The following is a 19,166-nucleotide window of genomic DNA, read 5'->3' as shown; positions in this document are numbered from 1 at the left end:
GAACATTTCAAGTTACTTCAGGACCATAGTCATTTTTATTTTGACCACTCATAATTTTGAGACCTTGGGTCATTTTGACTCCTGGTTTTCAAAATCTATTGAAATAGCCGTTCAATTTTGTCTTGGTGAAAAGTGCCTCACCTGCAGTCTGCACAGGCTATTCTGGGATGATAATTAAGAACATGCTTTCAGCCTTGTTTAACCAGAGGGCGTTTCCTATGAAAGTGTCTGTATGAAACCTTTTATCTCAATTCATTCTTTAAACTGCACAGTGTGTGTGTGTGTGCCATTTTTGTGAAAATCTGTTGACCCATTAGTATGTTAATTTGAATTTTCATTCCAGCTTCTTTCTGTATCCTAAAAGATCGAGCAATGAAAATGTTCAAGCAGTGAATGGAGATGAGAGCCATGATGGGAAATATGAATTATTTGAAAGAATGAATGAAGACGTTAAGACTGAAATTAAAGATCTGGTGCTAAACAGTAAGTCTTGTCAAATAAGGAATATTGGTTAAAAAATATATTTGGTGGAATTATATTTTGTTTAATATTCTTTCAAATATTACACATTTGTTAATAAATACATTTTATAACAGTTCAAATAGAATACAAGAAGCAATTAACAGGTCATTCTAAGATATACTTCTTTTGATATGAAACTATTTGAAGATAAAATTATTGAACATGTGCTTGGATTTATCAGACAATATTAAAGCTTCAAATTCAATCACTGTGTGCATGTCAACCTTAAAAAGTGGTACCGGTAGGTATTTTAGAAAAACACAAGCAGTTTGCAAAATTATCTTGTTTTGTTGAAGGTGTGGAAGTTGAGTTTGAGAATGACTCACTGATAGCGGGTGCCCTCTCCATGTCATTATGCTGTATCCTTGGAGCAGTTGTCATGGTTTCAATAAACATTGGTTTCCATGGTGTATTTTGAGTTAAGCAAAAGAGAGATATACATGAAAACATATAAATAGTACTCAAACAGTCTGAAGTCTTGCATGTTTTATAGTAATTAATGACTTGTTCAGTGTTGACATAATGAATGCAATCTTTTCATTTAGTCCTATAGTGATTTAAGCAGGGATCAAGAAGGCTTTATTGACATATTAATTATTGCAAGTTTGAGATTACTAAAACCAATTCCCTATGACAATAAACTTTGAATTTGATAATCAACAAGTTCACAAGGAAACCCCAGAAGAAACATCCATCAACATTTGTACTTATTACAGGTTAAAATAAACTGTAATTTTATACAGCATAGTATTTTCTTAAATACAAGATTTTAATAAGTTATTATAAGTTTGGGCATGCTTTTGAAGGTCCATTTTGAGCTGTAAGTTTCTTTGATGTGTCAATAGACATTCACAGAATGGAGAAAGAGTGCCCTGTGGGGATCAAGCTTTCAGCTAGGGTGCTGGTAAGTTGAGATATATCCCATTCTATTTTATGCTTTCCGGGGTTAATAGAGAAATATGAGTGAAATAAAACTGATATTTCACTTTTTGAAACAGTGAAAAATAACAGTGAAAAATATCAATATTTTTTTACTGTTTTACTCAGGGTTTTCCCTTCCTTTTATTTGAACAGGCCAAATAAAAATTTGAACAGGCCAAGCAAGGCACTCCTGCTAGGGGGGTCCGGGGGCATGCCCCCCCGAAAAATTTTGAAAATCTAGACGCAAAATGGTGCATTTTGGGGGGGTTTGGACAGAAATTTTAGAGATGAAAATTACTTGTTTTTTTGTGTATCACTTATGGAATTTTTCTAATTTTTTAAAAAATTTGTGAGGGGAGTGCCAAATAATTATACTGTGCATAGTGTGCGATGAATTTTGAAACAAGTCAATAACTAAGCTACTGGTTATGCCAAAGCCATTTATTTCTCATCAAGGGGTCGGGTTTGAACACGTGTATTTGGCTAACACAGCATTGCAAACTTTATTCAACTAAAAGTATTGTTTGAATAATTTCTTTCATGCATTTTCATCGAGATTTTCATCAATACAAACCTTTCTGACGTTTTGAAGGCGCTGTCACACTGAAAAAATATCTCAGGGTTCGTTTCATTTTGAGAAAACCATGTGGTTACGATTTTTGTAGTTATTTGCGTACTCAAAATAATCAGCCAATGAGAAACGCCGTTTTGTAGTTATTTGCGTACTCAAAATAATCAGCCAATGAGAAGCGCCGTTATAAATTATACTTGTTCGGTAAAACGTACACACGGAAGTATAAAGAACATAAACAAAACGATGTTAAATCGATGTTTTCGCTTGTTTAATTTCGTCTTTTCTTAACTTTAACAATTACATCGATCAAAGTTGCAAAACCTCTCATTATTTTTTTTTGTTACCAGCATTTGAACCGGCCAGAAAATCGATTGAACCGGTCAATTTGGCCGGCGGCCGGTTCTTAGGGAAAACTCTGGTTTTACTGTGAAATGACATCATTTTTTTGACGAAATGACGTCATAAATCCAGCAAAATTATCCAGTTAACTCTTTTACAATGTAAATAAACGTTGAAAAAGGCATACAATAAAAAGAAAAATTGTTGGACTCGATGGAAGATCAATTTTAATGCACTCGTGATCATACAAAATATATATTTTATATGATCACTCGTGAAATAAAATTGATATTCCATCGAACCCAACAAATATCCTCTATATATTTTATGGAAACCAATCAGATCTTCTTAATGAATTTTTAACACTTAAATGCAATGCACTATTTCCAGTATGAGATAGCTAACCAATTTATGCATGGTATTTATGTTATTGTATGGACATTATTTTTTTCGTTTTTTATAGTTAACATCTTGCACAAGCTATCTGAAAGTTGCTAAGTTACCAGTAAGTTGCACTAGTTGAGCACTGTCAATAATAACAACTTAGTACTGATTTGTAGAGAGAGTTTGAAATATGTTCCATAATCAAAATGAAATGTTCATATGGTTTTAAGAAAACAATCTGAGATTAAAGTTTATTCAGATTAAATGAAAATAGTGTATCTGTGGCATCCAGATGCCCTATTGTTGAAAAAAGTAATTCTTTCTGGGAGAGTAAAAACCATATAAGTATGACTGTTCTGTTTTTATAGGTGATAAAAGCTGCTGATGACAACCCTGCTCAGTATATGAACTTCATGAACTCAGTGTTCACAGCTCAGAAACAGGTACAGTAGTCATTCTCTCTGAAAATTGACATTAAAGGACTAGACAGGATTGTCATTTAGGACTTCCTATGTAAAGAAACATTCAATAAAAGCGGAAAGTGTTGTCCCTGATAAGAATGTTTGCAGTGCACTTTGTTATTTGGAAAAACACGTTACGCACATGCGTTAAGCCATGTTTCCCCTGAGAAAGGGGTAAATTATAAAGTAAAATACATATAAACATCGGGTTATGGTAATATTACATCTTTCACTTTTAATTTACCAATCACACAGACAGTTTATATGTATCATCATAAAACTTTGTGAGAATGTTTGTGGGCATAACAATTTTTGCAAGTTAGCTAACAATCCAGATCACTTCAACTGCTGCTGAATGATGCCACTGGAATAAAAAAAATCATATTCAATTTATTAATTCTCAAACTCAAACAGTTCAAACAAGATCATCATTAACTATGTGTGTATGTTTGTGGGCATAACATATATTGGCCAAGATCGATAACAACCAAAATCACATGATGTCTTTCTGAATTAATGTCTTTTTCTTCAAGCAAGATATCCTTCTGTAACCCTCTTTGTGTTTAAGAAACATACCCTCCTGTAAACCTCTGTGTCTTCAAGCAACATACCCTCTTATAATCCTCTTTGTCTTTGTCAAGCAACCTATCCTTCTTTAACCCTCTTTGTCTTCAAGCAACATATCTTTCTGTAAACCTTTTTGTCTTCAAGCAACACATCCTTCTGTATTACTCTTTGTCTTCATGCAACATATCCTTTTGTAACTCTCTTTGTCCCCAAGGAACCTATCCTTCTTTAACCCTCTTTGTCTTCAAGCAACATATCTTTCTGTAACCCTCTTTGTCTTCAAGCAACACATCCTTTTGTAAACCTTTTTGTCTTCATGCAACATATCCTTCTGTAAACCTCTTTTTCTTCAAGCAACATATCCTTCTGTAAACCTCTTTTTCTTCATGCAACATATCCTTCTGTAAACCTCTTTTTCTTCAAGCAACATATCCTTCTGTAACCCTCTTTGTCTTCAAGGAACTTATCCATATTTAACCTCCTTTGTCTTCAAGCAACTTATCCTTCTGTATTCCTCTTTGTCTTCAATCAAAATATCTTTCTGTTACCCTCTTTGTCTCCAAGGAACGTATTCTTATTTAACCTTCTTTGTCTTCAAGCAACTTATTCTTTTGTAACGCTCTTTATCTTCAAGCAACATATTCTTCTGTAACCCTCTTTGTCTTCAAGCAACTCATCCTTCTGTAATCCTCTTTGTATTCAAACATTGTATCCCTCTGTAACCCCTTGTTTTTATGCATCCAGTTTGTTGATTTATTTGGTTAGATAATTTAGGCCATAAAATGGTTTTAAAAATGAAAATTGTAAAAATGGTTGCCTCTGAAACCTTATGGCCCAGTGTTTTAATATTTGGAATGAAACATTGTATTGTGATCCTCTTCAACATTTGTTCTCATCATCCCTCTTTGGTCAAAATGTGCTGAGCGCTGAAGGTTTCTTGGCTACGTATATGTACAACAATGTATGTAAAGTCCAACCTGACCTAAGGGTCACTAGATGACTGTGGTCAAATACGGTCACCAACATTTGTCTAGATTCACCACCCCCTCCACAAAATCATAGATTTCCAACCTCAACCCCCTCCACAAAATAATTCTATATTACACTTGAGTATAACTGTCACCTGGCTTTATCTGCCAACAGACAGTACATTTCACACCGAAAGCTATTTTTCTTTTTCACCTGTGCAGGGTGGTAACATTGTATTATTCAAAAGAATTGTTTTTTGTTATTATTCTTTTATATTGGAAATGAGCCCTTGTTTACATATCACAGTATGCAAATGACTTAGTGGGGTAAAATCAATTGAATCATCACTGTTCTCAGCTTGGACTGTAGTAAAATCTTCAAATCTTTCTTTCCAAATTCCAAGACCAATATGTGTGGTATTTGTGATAAAACATTGTATAGTTGTCCTCAACCACGTTTGTAAATATCTTGCCCCTGGGTAAAAAAAATGGTCATGTCCTCGTAGTTATTTGTTTATAACGACTACATAAGCCAAATAACCTTTAAAAATATCTGATGAGAACAAGACCCATAGGTGTAATATATCTCCTCTACATAGTTTTTTCAGATTGTGACTTTAGAGTCAAAATTGGCGGCAATTGTGTGACCTTGTGCAATGTTTTATATGTCCATACATGGCAAAGCATATTCAATTGAATACATGTACCCTGTGGTGTAAGTAGCCCCAAACCAAAGGTCTAGAGTATTATACATTGAGCACAGTTTGTCAGGTAAGGGTTTAAGGATTTCCAGGATCCTCTTTTTTTAATTCAGTTAAAAGCCTTCACATTCTTTATATAAGGGGTTATGATAGACCAGAGGCTTATTGAATAATATGTTTAATACATGTATAGTTCAATTACTATATAAATAAAACAGGTAAACCTAATGTTTTTATAAATAAACTTGTTATTTTTATGTCTACTTTGTTGTGTTACAGAATGTAGTTATAGATGCCTGCATTTTGGAATCCGACTCTGGACTATTGCAGCAGGTATTTAGTTGTTATCTTATTTGAAATGGAACCTTACTATCTGTCAACTCAGTCTGTAATGTCATTGAACCTGCTCAAGTTAAAGTTTGATTTGATAATCAGGGTATTTAGCCTTATTATATCTTGGGTGAGTTTGAAACTGGATGATTTGAAGTAAAAAGTACAATGTAGTTAAGTGGGTAAAATAAATGTTCACAGTCTTGTTAACCCACTAGAGTTCACAAGTTATGGCCAATCTTCATTGCTCTTGGTCAAAATATTTATCTCAAGGATAGTTTAATTTTGTAAACAGCACGTCTTGTCAAAAATTTAAAACGGAATAAAAGGCCTTTTTTGAGGTCATTAAATTGGGAAATCTTGGAACTTATTCCACCATTAGTTTTATTTGCCTATCAATTTTGGCTAATTTTTCTACTATCATGGACAAATGTAATCAGCCTAGGGCTATCAATAGCATCTTGTTTAAACTGTTAAATAAATGAAAGGTATTTGCTTTGCATTTTTGATCTACATGTGATATTTAATGTGTTTCTTGCTGCACATTTCACATAGTGGTAATTATCACCCATTGACCGTCAGAATTTGTTATCAGAATAGATTGCAAAATGGCTAATGGCTCAAGTTTTTGCTCTCAATGGATCTGACTGTTTATAAACTGGTACATATGAGCGACATTTGACCAAAACTGGGCTTAATGCATGTACTTAAAGAGTTGTCTTACTTTCTGCTTTTATGGAAATTTTCCTAACAGCACAGGCTAACAGGACAACACTTAAGGCACATGCCCCAAGCCTGTTTTTCTCAGGGCTCAGCTCATATAGTATGTGTGTCCATTGCAGGCCTGTGATATCACAGGAGGCATGTACCTGAAGATCCCTCAGCCTGCTGGCCTACTGCAGTACCTACTGGTGAGTTGCTACATACACATCTAGTAGTCAACCATACAGCTGCAGTACCTACTGGTAAGTGGCTACATACACATCTAGTAGGCAACCATACAGTTGAAGTACCTACTGGTAAGTTGCTACATACACATCTAGTAGTCAACCATACAGCTGCAGTGTCTACTGGTAAGTGGCTACATACACATCTAGTAGTCAACCATACAGTTGAAGTACCTACTGGTGAGTGGCTACATACACATCAAATAGTCAACCAAACAGCTGCAGTACCTACTGGTGAGTGGCTACATACACATCTAATAGTCAACCATACAGCTGCAGTACCTACTGGTAAGTGGCTTCATACACATCTAGTAGGCAACCATACAGCTTCAGTACCAACTGGTAAGTGGCTACATACACATCTAGTAGTCAACCATACAGCTGCAGTACCAACTGGTAAGTGGCTACATACACATCTAGTAGTCAACCATACAGCTGCAGTACCTACTGGTAAGTGGCTACATACACATCTAGTAGTCAACCATACAGCTGCAATACCTACTGGTAAGTGGCTACATACACATCTAGTAGTCAACCATACATCTGCAATGCCTACTGGTAAGTTGCTACATACACATCTAGTAGTCAACCATACAGCTGCAGTACCTACTGGTAAGTGGCTACAAACACATCTAGTAGTCAACCATACAGCTGCAGTACCTACTGGAAAATGGCAACATACACATCTAGTAGTCAACCATACAGCTGCAGTACCTACTGGTAAGTGGCTACATACACATCTAGTACTCAACCATACAGTTGAAGTACCTACTGGTAAGTTGCTGCATACACATCTAGTGGTCAACCATACAGCTGAAGTACCTACTGGTAAGTGGCTACATACACACCTAGTAGTCAACCATACAGCTGCAGTACCTACTGGTAAGTGGCTACATGCACATCAAGCAGTCAACCATACAGCTGCAGTACCTACTGGTAAGTGGCTACATACACATCTAGTAGTCAACCATACAGCTGCAGTGCCTACTGGTAAGTGGCAACATACACATCTAGTAGGCAACCATACAGCTGCAGTACCTACTGGTAAGTGGCTACATACACATCTAGTAGTCAATCATACAGCTGCAGTACCTATTGGTAAGTGGCTACATACACATCAAGCAGTCAACCATACAGCTGCAGTACCTACTGGCAAGTGGCTACATACACATCTAGAAGTCAACCATACAGCTGTAGTACCTACTGGTTAGTGGCTACATACACACCTAGTAGTCAACCATACAGCTGTAGTGCCTACTGGTAAGTGGCTACATACACATCTAGTAGTCAACCATACAGCTGCAGTACCTACTGGTAAGTGGCTACATACACATCTAGTAGTCAACCATACAGCTGCAATACCTACTGGTAAGTGGCTACATACACATCTAGTAGTCAACCATACAGCTGCAGTACCTAGTGGTAAGTGGCTACATACACATCTAGTAGTCAACCATACAGCTACAGTACCTACTGGTAAGTGGCTACATACACATCTAGTAGTCAACCATACAGCTGAAGTACATACTGGTAAGTAACTACATACACATCTAGTAGTCAACCATACAGCTGAAGTACCTACTGGTAAGTTGCTACATACACATCTAGTAGTCAACCATACAGCTGCAATGCCTACTGGTAGGTGGCAACATACACATCTAGTAGGCAACCATACAGCTGCAGTACCTACTGGTAAGTGGCTACATACACATCTAGTAGTCAACCATACAGCTGAAGTACCTACTGGTAAGTGGCTACATACACATCTAGCAGTCAACCATACAGCTGCAGTACCTACTGGTAAGTGGCTACATACACATCTAGTAGTCAACCATACAGCTGAAGAACCTACTGGTAAGTGGCTACATACACATCTAGTAGTCAACCATACAGCTGCAGTACCTACTGGTAAGTGGCTACATACACATCTAGTAGTCAACCATACAGCTGAAGTACCTACTGGTAGGTAGCTACATACACATCAAGTAGGCAACTATACAGCTGCAGTACCTACTGGTAAGTGGCTACATACACATCTAGTAGTCAACCATACAGCTGCAGTACCTACTGGTAAGTGGCTACATACACATCTAGAAGTCAACCATACAGCTGCAGTACCTACTGGTAAGTGGCTACATACACATCTAGTAGTCAACCATACAGCTGCAGTGCCTACTGGTAAGTGGCTACATACACATCTAGTAGTCAACCATACAGCTGCAGTGCCTACTGGTAAGTGGCTACATACACATCTAGTAGGCAACCATACAGCTGCAGTACCTACTGGTAAGTGGCTACATACACATCTAGTAGGCAACTATACAGCTGCAGTACCTACTGGTAAGTGGCTACATACACATCTAGTAGTCAACTATACAGCTGCAGTACCTACTGGTAAGTGGCAACATACACATCTAGTAGTCAACCATACAGCTGCAGTACCTACTGGTAAGTGGCTACATACACATCTAGTAGTCAACCATACAGCTGCAGTACCTACTGGTAAGTGGCTACATACACATCTAGTAGTCAACCATACAGCTGAAGTACCTACTGGTAAGTTGCTACATACACATCTAGTAGTCAACCGTACAGCTGCAGTGCCTACTGGTAAGTGGCAACTCACACATCTAGTAGGCAACCATACAGCTGCAGTACCTACTGGTAAGTGGCTACATACACATCTAGTAGTCAACCATACAGCTGAAGTACCTACTGGTAAGTGGCTACATACACATCTAGCAGTCAATCATACAGCTGCAGTGCCTACTGGTAAGTGGCTACATACAAATATAGTAGTCAACCATACAGCTGCAGTACCTACTGGTAAGTGGCTACATACACATCTAGTAGTCAACCATACAGCTTCAGTACCTACTGGTAAGTGGCTACATGCACATCTAGTAGTCAACCATACAGCTGTAGTGCCTACTGGTAAGTGGCTACATACACATCTAGTAGTCAACCATACAGCTTCAGTACCTACTGGTAAGTGGCTACATGCACATCTAGTAGTCAACCATACAGCTGTAGTGCCTACTGGTAAGTGGCTACATACACATCTAGTAGTCAACCATACAGCTGCAATACCTACTGGTAAGTGGCTACATACACATCTTGTAGTCAACCATACAGCTGCAGTACCTACTGGTAAGTGGCTACATACACATCTAGTAGTCAACCATACAGCTGCAGTACCTACTGGTAAGTGGCTACATACACATCTAGTAGTCAACCATACAGCTTCAGTACCTACTGGTAAGTGGCTATATACACATCTAGTAGTCAACCATACAGCTTCAGTACCTACTGGTAAGAGGCTACATACACATCTAGTAGTCAACCGTACAGCTGCAGTACCTACTGGTAAGAGGCTACATACACATCTAGTAGTCAACCATACAGCTGCAGTACCTACTGGTAAGTGGCTACATACATGTCTAGTAGTCAACCATACAGCTGCAGTACCTACTGGTAAGTGGCTACATACACATCTAGTAGTCAACCATACAGCTGCAGTACATACTGGTCAGCGGCTACATACACATCTAGTAGTCAACAGGGCATCCTATTTTGTCTTTGCAGTTCAATCCCATCTACTATCCCTACCTTTTACATGTATATTTGTGTTAGCATTTTGCCTGTAAAATGTTGAAGCTGAGGCTTTATTTTCAGTGTATATAATTACCAGGGGCTCGAAATAGAGAGAGTAATTGGTTACTGCTCTGTTGTTTTGTCTTATATTGAGTGAGGTGTAGAATAGCAGAACAGTGTTGTATTGTCTTATATTGAGTGAGGTGTAGAATAGCAGAACAGTGTTGTATGGGTGCAGTGTCTGATGTAGTACTCACAAATAGCGCAGTAGCCTGTTTATATGCCCTCTATGTCCCCATTTCTAAGGAAATAACAAAATGAAAACACGCTACAAGGATCCATTTTAAGCAGAAGTGATAATGACGTTTGACGTCAAACATGTTGATAATAACGTCATGAGCTCTTGCACCTAATTTTTTTTTTTAAAGATGTATTTTGTGTTGTTGTTTTTATGCTTTTTGTTTTTGTGTCTATAATATATTACATCTTGGTATCAAACTGTTTTGTTTAATCAGATTCTATTTTACCATAAATGATGACTTAGGTGATATTTGGTGGAATAAACTAAGTCATCATTTATGGTAAAATAGAATCTTCACACATTGACTGATATTAGAACTTGCTGTTGATATAAAAATGATATCAGTCATTGTTATAAAAGGCAGATATCAATGTAGCGGTATGATATAAAAATATTTTACTTATCCACTGACAAGTGAAGCTGAACAATCCATTTGTCTGCATAAAAAACTAACTTTAAAAAAAACTAACAAGAATTGTGTTTGCACATACAAGAAACAACAAAATAAAAAAGAAAGTGATGTAGCGATATAAACATTGTTGAATGTCAGGTCCTGATAAAAAATAACCGTTGAATATTGAACCGGGACTCACTTTTAACAATTATCAAAAAAATATTTCAGTTGAAATGGCAGTTAAAGGCTTTTTCCTTATATGGCTATAGTAAAACCCTGTTAACACTCTAATGGTCCGATAATCATGAAACATGGTCAGAAGATTTGTCCCAATGATATCTTGGACGTGTTTGAAAATGGTTCTGGTTCAGTTGACAGTTCCTTTGTATCTCAGGTGATCAAATTTTATTTCTTAATAAATGGTGCATAGGAAATATTTGTCATAAGCTAAATGCTACATGTTGAATGACCCAACTCTGGCGCTTGCTTATACCTCAGTCAAAACTAGAGAGCAACTAGAAATGGCGCGGCAGAGGCCAACGCGTATCCCCACGCCGAATGTTTGACCTAGGTGTGCCCCAGGGTTGGTAATGGGGCCATGCATAGCTGAGATTGACCGTATTGTCATAAGAGAAGTTCAGTATCAATTAGAAGTGAATTGGTGTAGAAATGAAGAAGTTATAGTAAAAGGCAATTTTGGGTGGGTGTGGTCTATGTGGGCGGGGCCCCAGGGTTGGTAATGGGGCCAATGCATAGTTGAGATTGACCGTATTGTCATAAGAGAGGTTCAGTATCAATTTGAAGTGAATCGGTGTAGAAATGAAGAAATTATAGTAAAAGGCAATTTTGGGTGGGTGTGGTCTATGTGGGCGGGGCGCCCCAGGGTTGGTAATGGGGCCATGCATAGTTGAGATTGACTGTATTGTCATAAGAGAAGTTCAATATCAATTTGAAGTGAATCGGTGTAGAAATGAAGAAATTATAGTAAAGGCAATTTTGGGTGGGTGTGGTCTATGTGGGCGGGGCCCCAGGGTTGGTTATGGGGCCATGCATAGTTGAGATTGACCCTAATGTCATAAGAGAAGTTCAGTATCAATTTGAAGTGAATCCGTGTAGAAATGAAAAAAATATAGTAAATGGAATTTTTTGGTGGGTGTGGCCTATGTGGGCGGGCGCCCCAGGGTTGGGATTGGGGCCATGCATAGTTGAGATTGACCCTAATGTCATAACAAAAGTTCAGTATCAATTTGAAGTGAATCCGTGTAGAAATGAAAAAATTATAGTAAATGGAAATTTTTGGTGGGTGTGGCCTATGTGGGCGGGGCGCCCCAGGGTTGGGAATGGGGCCATGCATGGTTGAGATTGACCGTATTGTCATAAGAGAGGTCCAGTATCAATTTGAAGTGAATCGGTGTAGAAATAAAGAAGTAAATGTAAAATAACCTAAAAAAATGAGTGATAATTTCTGACGCGGCCCCACCCCAACCGCTATAACTTTTGACCCAGGGGTCAGATCAAAATTCCAAATAGTGCAGGGTCGCACATATGCTCATAGCTACCATGTGTGTAAGTTTCAAGGTTCTAGTGCTTTTAGTGTAGGAGGAGATAGTGGCCAGGACGGACGGACAGACGGACGGACGGCGGAGATAACCACAATATCCCCACCTTTTTTTCAAAAAGCGTGGGGATAATCACTGATCAGTGGACCACAAATTTTTACGCTCAACGAGCTGGCGTCTGGCAAATGATCACATGGAGACCGGGTCATTTTGTAGCATGGGGCGGTGTCAGAATTAGTCTGGAGTCTCAATTAAAAACTCTCATTGGAACAACCATGAATTTCAGGTACATTTAGAGTTGGAGGTTTTGCTTTCAGAGTCATTGTTTTGACAATACTGATTGTGATATTTCTATTAGGAAAGTAAATAATTGTTAGTTTTTAGTTTTCCATGAACAAGTACAAGTAATAAAGAAACAAGAATTTGCTTTAGCATGAAAAATTCTAGTAAAGCAAGTCTGGCATTGGAATTCCTCACTCTGCTTTATGTTTGTTTGTGTCCATGTTGAATGGAATGTTTATATATATTGGAATGAAAACTTTGTGTTTTCTGTGAATTCGTCTTGTTTTGTCTTGTCGATTGTGAATATGTGCCTTATAGTTAAAAAACAACTGTTTCAGTTTGAGGTTTTACCATAATCCCAGGACAATCTTCATTTTTTTAAAAGACTGTTTGATGGAGATCTATTTGTTTTTATACCCCACAAACGAAGTTTAAGGGGGTATATAGGAGTAAACTTGTCTGTTGGTCTGTCTGTCGGTAGGTCGGTCCGTATTAAGTGACCACTCTCTAATTCAAGTTGTTTTCATCCGATCTTCACCAAACTTATTCAAAAGTTGTACAGTATCTAGATGATGCCTAGCTTAACTTTGAATATGGGTCATGCTGGGTCAAAAACTAGGTCAAGGGGTCACTTAATGCGTTTTAAACAATCAGCATGTTGTCTGCTCTCTAATTCAAGTAGTTTTCACCAAACTTGGTAAGAAGTTTTATCTAGATGATCTCTAGGCCAAGTTGGAACATGGACCTTGCCAGGTCAAAAATTAGGTCACGGGGTCACTGAGTGCGTTTAAACATTGAGCATGGTGTCCTCTCTCTAATTGAGATAATTTACTTCCAATCTTCACAAAACTTGGTCAGAAATTGTATATAGATGATCCCTAGACCATGTTCAAACATGCCCCATGACGGGCAAAACACTAGGTCACAGGGTCACTTAATGCATTTTACAAATTCAGCATGGTGTCCACTCTCTATTTCAAGTACTTATCATCCGCTCTTCACCAAACTTGATCAAAAGTTTCATCTAGATGATCTCTAGGCCATGGGTCATGCTGGGCCAAAAACTAGGTCACTGGGTCATTTAGTGCGTTTTACACATTCAGCATGGTGTTCCCTATTGCAAGTACTTTTCATACGCTCTTCATGTGGGGGTATTCGTCACGTCTGTGACAAAGCTCTAGTTGTGTTTATAATGTGTTTTTGCAACGCTATGTGTTTCATATTTTGGCAATACATTTCTGATTATCTTTGCAATTAATCATTTGCCATCAACGATGTCAGAACTGCTAGTGTTAAAATTTATTTATGCTTAGAAACATGACCCTTTTAGGCTGTAAAGAAGAGCTAAAGTATGATGTCATTCAAATTAAAACATATTTGAAATAAACCTTAACCATAACCAGACTTAATATTATATTTTATAAACTATAAATAATGACACTGGTGAGTGTTATTGATAGTGATTTAGACAACATTAAGTGATCACTCAATTATTTGTCCAATATATAATAGAAGAATTTTCATATGACAAAAATGAAGGGAATGGTAGGATAATTGATGTAGATAATTCCCCCAAAGTTGCTTCTAGAATGTTGACAAGGTTTATTTTTATTTGATGATATGACTGTTTATATCAAATGTGACCCTGTTTTAACACTACTGTGTGATATCCTTGGATTAAACAAACAATACACGATGATTGTGGTGGAAGAAAAGAATAATATAAGTCTGTCTGCTTTTTGTTGTTGGAGTTTTTAGCTCACCTGAGCGATAGCTCGAGGTGAGCTATTGTGATCACTCAGCGTCCGGCGTCCGTCCGTCCGTCCGTCCGTAAACAATTTGTAAACATCTTCTTCTACTAAACCATTGAGCCAATTTCAACTAAATTTCATGTGGAGCATCCCTAGGTCATGGGACAAAAGAATTGTTATAAAAAAATTTGATCGCATAACCAAGATGGCCGCCATGACCATATATGGTAAAAACCTTAAAAAATCTTCTTGTCAGAAACCGCTCATCAGATTTTCAAAAAATTTCACAGGGATGACCTTTGAGGGCTCCCCTGAAAAAGTTGTTCAAAGAAATTTTATTCGTCAAAAAACATGGCCGCAGGAGCTCGTTGAACTTTGCATGTTTATTCGTTTTTGCCTATTTTGTGAAAACTTTCAAAAATCTTCCACATTTTTTGTCCGATCCTTTCCAAATTTGCACAGTGTCTTTATATCAATGAGGACACGAACCCTACAAAAAATGAGCATTATTGGTCCATGAAGTACAGAATTACCTCCCCTTGAATTGAGAAAATGGTGTTTATGCAATAAAGTCCAAATTTTTCATCCAATTCTTTCCAAATTGTAAGGATTTAGCATGGTTCAAACAAGGGAAACAACTACGGTTTATGCATGTTCTTTTTATTACAGATTTGCCTCCCTTTAATTCATTCAAAATCTCATTTTACAGCAGAGATTCCAAATCTGACCTGTAAATGAGCCCCATATTTACTGCTGGTGCTATGTTACCTTTTCCCATTTGATCATTCTTAAGTATTGGTCTTGTAATGCTGCTACTGCTACTGCTACTGCTACTGCTACTACTACTACTACTACTACTACTACTACTACTACTACTACTACTACTACTACTACTACTACTTCTACTACTACTACTACTACTACTACTTCTACTACTACTACCACTACTACTACTACTACTACTACTACTACTACTACTACTACTACTACTACTACTACTACTACTACTACTACTACTACTACTACTACTACTACTAGTACTACTACTACTAGTACTACTACCACCACCACCACCACCACCACCACCACCACCACCACCACCACCACCACCACCACGTCTACTATTACTACTTCTACTACTACTGCCACTACTACTACTACTTTTACCACTACTACTACTACTACTGCTACTACTACCACTACTACTACTACTACTACTACTACTACTACTACTTCTACTACTACTTCTACTACTACTACTACTACTACTACTTCTACTACTACTACTACTACTACTACTACTACTACTACTACTACTACTACTACTACTACAACTACTATTACTACTACTACTACTACTACTACTACTACTACTACTACTACTACTACTACTACTACTACTACTACTACTACACCACCACCACCACCACCACCACCACCACCACCATTCACAGTGACAAAAAACGTATTCACACAATGGCTGCTACTACAACTTATAGCCCATATAGGGGGGCATGCATGTTTTACAAACAGCCCTTGTTTCTATGGGATTTTAACCACAACTGTTCATGTTTATCTCCGACACATATTTTTAGGTCACCTGTCATGAAGTGACACGGTGAGCTTATGTGATCGTGTGATGTCCGGCGTCTGTTGTGCGTGCCTGCGTGTGTCTGTGCGTCCGTCCGTCAACAATTTGTTTGTGTAGACAGTAGAGGTCACAGTTTGCATCCAATCTTGATGAAATTCGGTCAAAATGTTTATCTTGATGAAATCCGGTTTGGGATTGTATTTGGGTCATCTGGGGTCAAAAACAAGGTCACTAGGTCAAATAATAGAACAACCTTCTGTAGACAATAGAGGTCACAGTTTTCATCCAATCTTTATGAAATTTGGTCAGAATGTTTATCTTGATGAAATCTGGGTTGGGATTTTATTTGGGTCATCTGGGGTCAAAAACTAGGTCACTAGGTCAAATAATAGAAAAACCTTGTGTAGACATTAGAGATCACAGTTTTCATCCAACCTTTATGAAATTTGGTCAGAATTCTTGATGAAATCTGGGTGGGATTGTATTTGGGTCATCTGGGGTAAAAATCTAGTTAAAATAAATAGAAAAACCTTGTGTTGACAATAGAGGTCACAGTTTTCATCCAATATTTATGAACTGTGGTCAGAATGTTTATCTTGATGAAATCTGGATTGGGATTGTATTTGGGTCATCTAGAGTCAGGAACTAGGTCACTAGGTCAAATCATAGAAAAACATTGTGTAGACAATAGAGGTCATAGTTTTCATCTGATCTTAATGAGTCAGGTGAGCGATTCAGGGCCATCATGGCCCTCTTGTTTTCCTTTGATTGTGGAAATTCCTCTTAAATTCATTATAGTTCTTCTTTTTTTTCTTCAATTTTTGTTAGATTTTCATGTCAAAGTGCATTAAAGAAGCACTAATAGTCTAAATAGGGACACTGCATACATATTATTGTCCTCTTTGGCATGACTTACTGGTCTCACATAGGGACGCTGCATACATGTTATTGTCCTCTTTGGCATGACTTACTGGTCTCACATAGGGACACTGCATACATGTTATTGTCCTCTTTGGCATGACCTCCTGGTCTTACATGCAATTATAAAATTAGCTGATAACCAGGATAGCAAAATAAAATTGCAAAAATTATATTCAGTTTTGTAAATATTCAATTACAGTTCTTCTAAAACAAATGTATAGAGAGAAATGATGTTACTATACTAATCAATATTAATACATACTGCTGGCTGTCAATAGTACTTTTATCTTTTATTTCCCCAAAGCTCTGACTTGGGTAATATGTGATGCAAATTGACTCCAGCCATAACTCATGTGTTTCTTCCCCCCCCCCCCCCCCCACGATGCTCCATCAGCATGTTTAAGCACTGTCACAACATGCAGGGGCAATATGAGATCATGTTGTAACTTGCACATTGCTCCTTGCCACAGATGTACAGATACAAGTAAAGCAGTAAAGCATGTCAGAGATATTGGAATACCTTAATTGTTACAGTAATGGACTCTACCTAGTCATGATTGGGAAATCAGTTCTATAATAAGCGGTTATGTATAAGATTACTGGGAATAGACCCGTTGATACTTGCATGGAGATACTTTGTCAATACTGTTGAGCAATTTAATGTTTATAAACCTTTAAATAATCTAGTTCGTGAATTTGATGAAATTATGGGTTAAAAAGATCCCAAGTTATGGTTATAAATATATGATTATGTCTAAGTCAATTACTGTGAGTGTCTTTTTAATATCACTAATTAATGCATTAACCTTTTCAAAAATAATAATATCAATAAATATATTATGCTTAATTAACTTTTTCAAAAATATTAATATAAATAAATATATTATGCTAAAATATGTGTTTTGAATGGGAAAAACTATATTTTGTATCAGGTTTTTTTATCTTTCTTTGGGACCCGCCAAAAATCGGCCCTTTCTCCACGGATTTTTGTTTCCCATCAGCTGGTAAATTTTCCCCTAGATTTCATTTTCCCCTATAAAAAAAGAAATAAAAAAATATTTTTTGTTTATTTTTTGTAACTTTTTATATATAAGTTAACCTGATCCACTGTAGAAACTAGAAAAATATTGCATAATTAAATTATCTGTTGCCTTGAATTTGTTTTAAAAACAGTAAAATATGTTAATTTGATTATTTTAGACTTTCCTTATTTTCCCCCAAATCCGGCTTTTCGCAGGATTTTTCCCCCCAAAATTCAACGTTTCGTGTGATTTTCCCCTAAAAAAAGGCCAGGCCCATACCCCAAAATCAGATAAAAACCCCTGTGTATTCATATTATGTTGCATATATTTATGTGAAAACATTACATGAATAGTCCATTAACATATGAAAACGTTTTTAGAACTATTCAATAGTATAAAATAATTATGCTTTTGTACTTTAAAAAGCATATACATCTGGTGAAAACTGTTCCAAAATTTTCATGTTATGATGTATTCAAATCCAATATTACGTCTTATAATATTGTTTATTAGTGAACAATACAAAGAGCACTTATATAGAGACTCCCTTGCAGGTAGCCATTTGTAAATGTCCAACGATTTAAAACTTAATGTAAACCAAACACAAGCAATAACGACCCACATGTAAACCCAAATGCGCAAGCACTAAAAAACACAAATGGAAAGTCTGAACATGAAAATTCATGTGTGAACCAATCAGGACAATGAAAGATGTGAACCAATCAGGACACTGAAAGATGTGAACCAATCAGGACAATGAAAGATGTGAACCAATCAGGACAATGAAAGATGTGAACCAATCAAGACAATGAAAGATGTGAACCAATCAGGACAATGAAAGATGTGAGATGTCTGGGCTAGTGTCTGGCACTGTCCTAAGAAAATACAGACAAGTTATCAGCCTGCTCTGACAGTGTCAATATCTGTCCATATCTGTCTGGACGTGACCAGACCAGAACAGGCATGGTAGAACTTGCTACAGTGGGGTCTGAATAATGGACAATATATCATGCAGTTGATTTCATTCTGTTAACAAG

At 37.1% G+C, this 19,166-nt stretch overlaps 1 protein-coding gene across 2 annotated transcripts in view; it reads left to right on the top strand.

Moving 5' to 3' along the window:
- Positions 1–19,166, top strand: part of LOC127871454 (general transcription factor IIH subunit 3-like) — a 48,517-nt gene that overhangs the window by 4,414 nt on the left and 24,937 nt on the right. For both annotated transcript variants that reach the window (XM_052414401.1, XM_052414400.1), the window contains exons 5-10: positions 344–483; positions 819–881; positions 1,368–1,426; positions 3,109–3,183; positions 5,717–5,770; positions 6,610–6,678. In XM_052414401.1, coding sequence (XP_052270361.1) covers positions 344–483; positions 819–881; positions 1,368–1,426; positions 3,109–3,183; positions 5,717–5,770; positions 6,610–6,678 — 460 coding nt within the window. The remainder of the gene's footprint in view (positions 1–343; positions 484–818; positions 882–1,367; positions 1,427–3,108; positions 3,184–5,716; positions 5,771–6,609; positions 6,679–19,166) is intronic.

Source organism: Dreissena polymorpha, chromosome 3 (assembly GCF_020536995.1).
Source record: "Dreissena polymorpha isolate Duluth1 chromosome 3, UMN_Dpol_1.0, whole genome shotgun sequence".
Classification (NCBI taxonomy): Eukaryota; Metazoa; Mollusca; class Bivalvia; order Myida; family Dreissenidae; genus Dreissena; species Dreissena polymorpha.
This window is presented reverse-complemented; position numbering and strand designations above follow the sequence as displayed.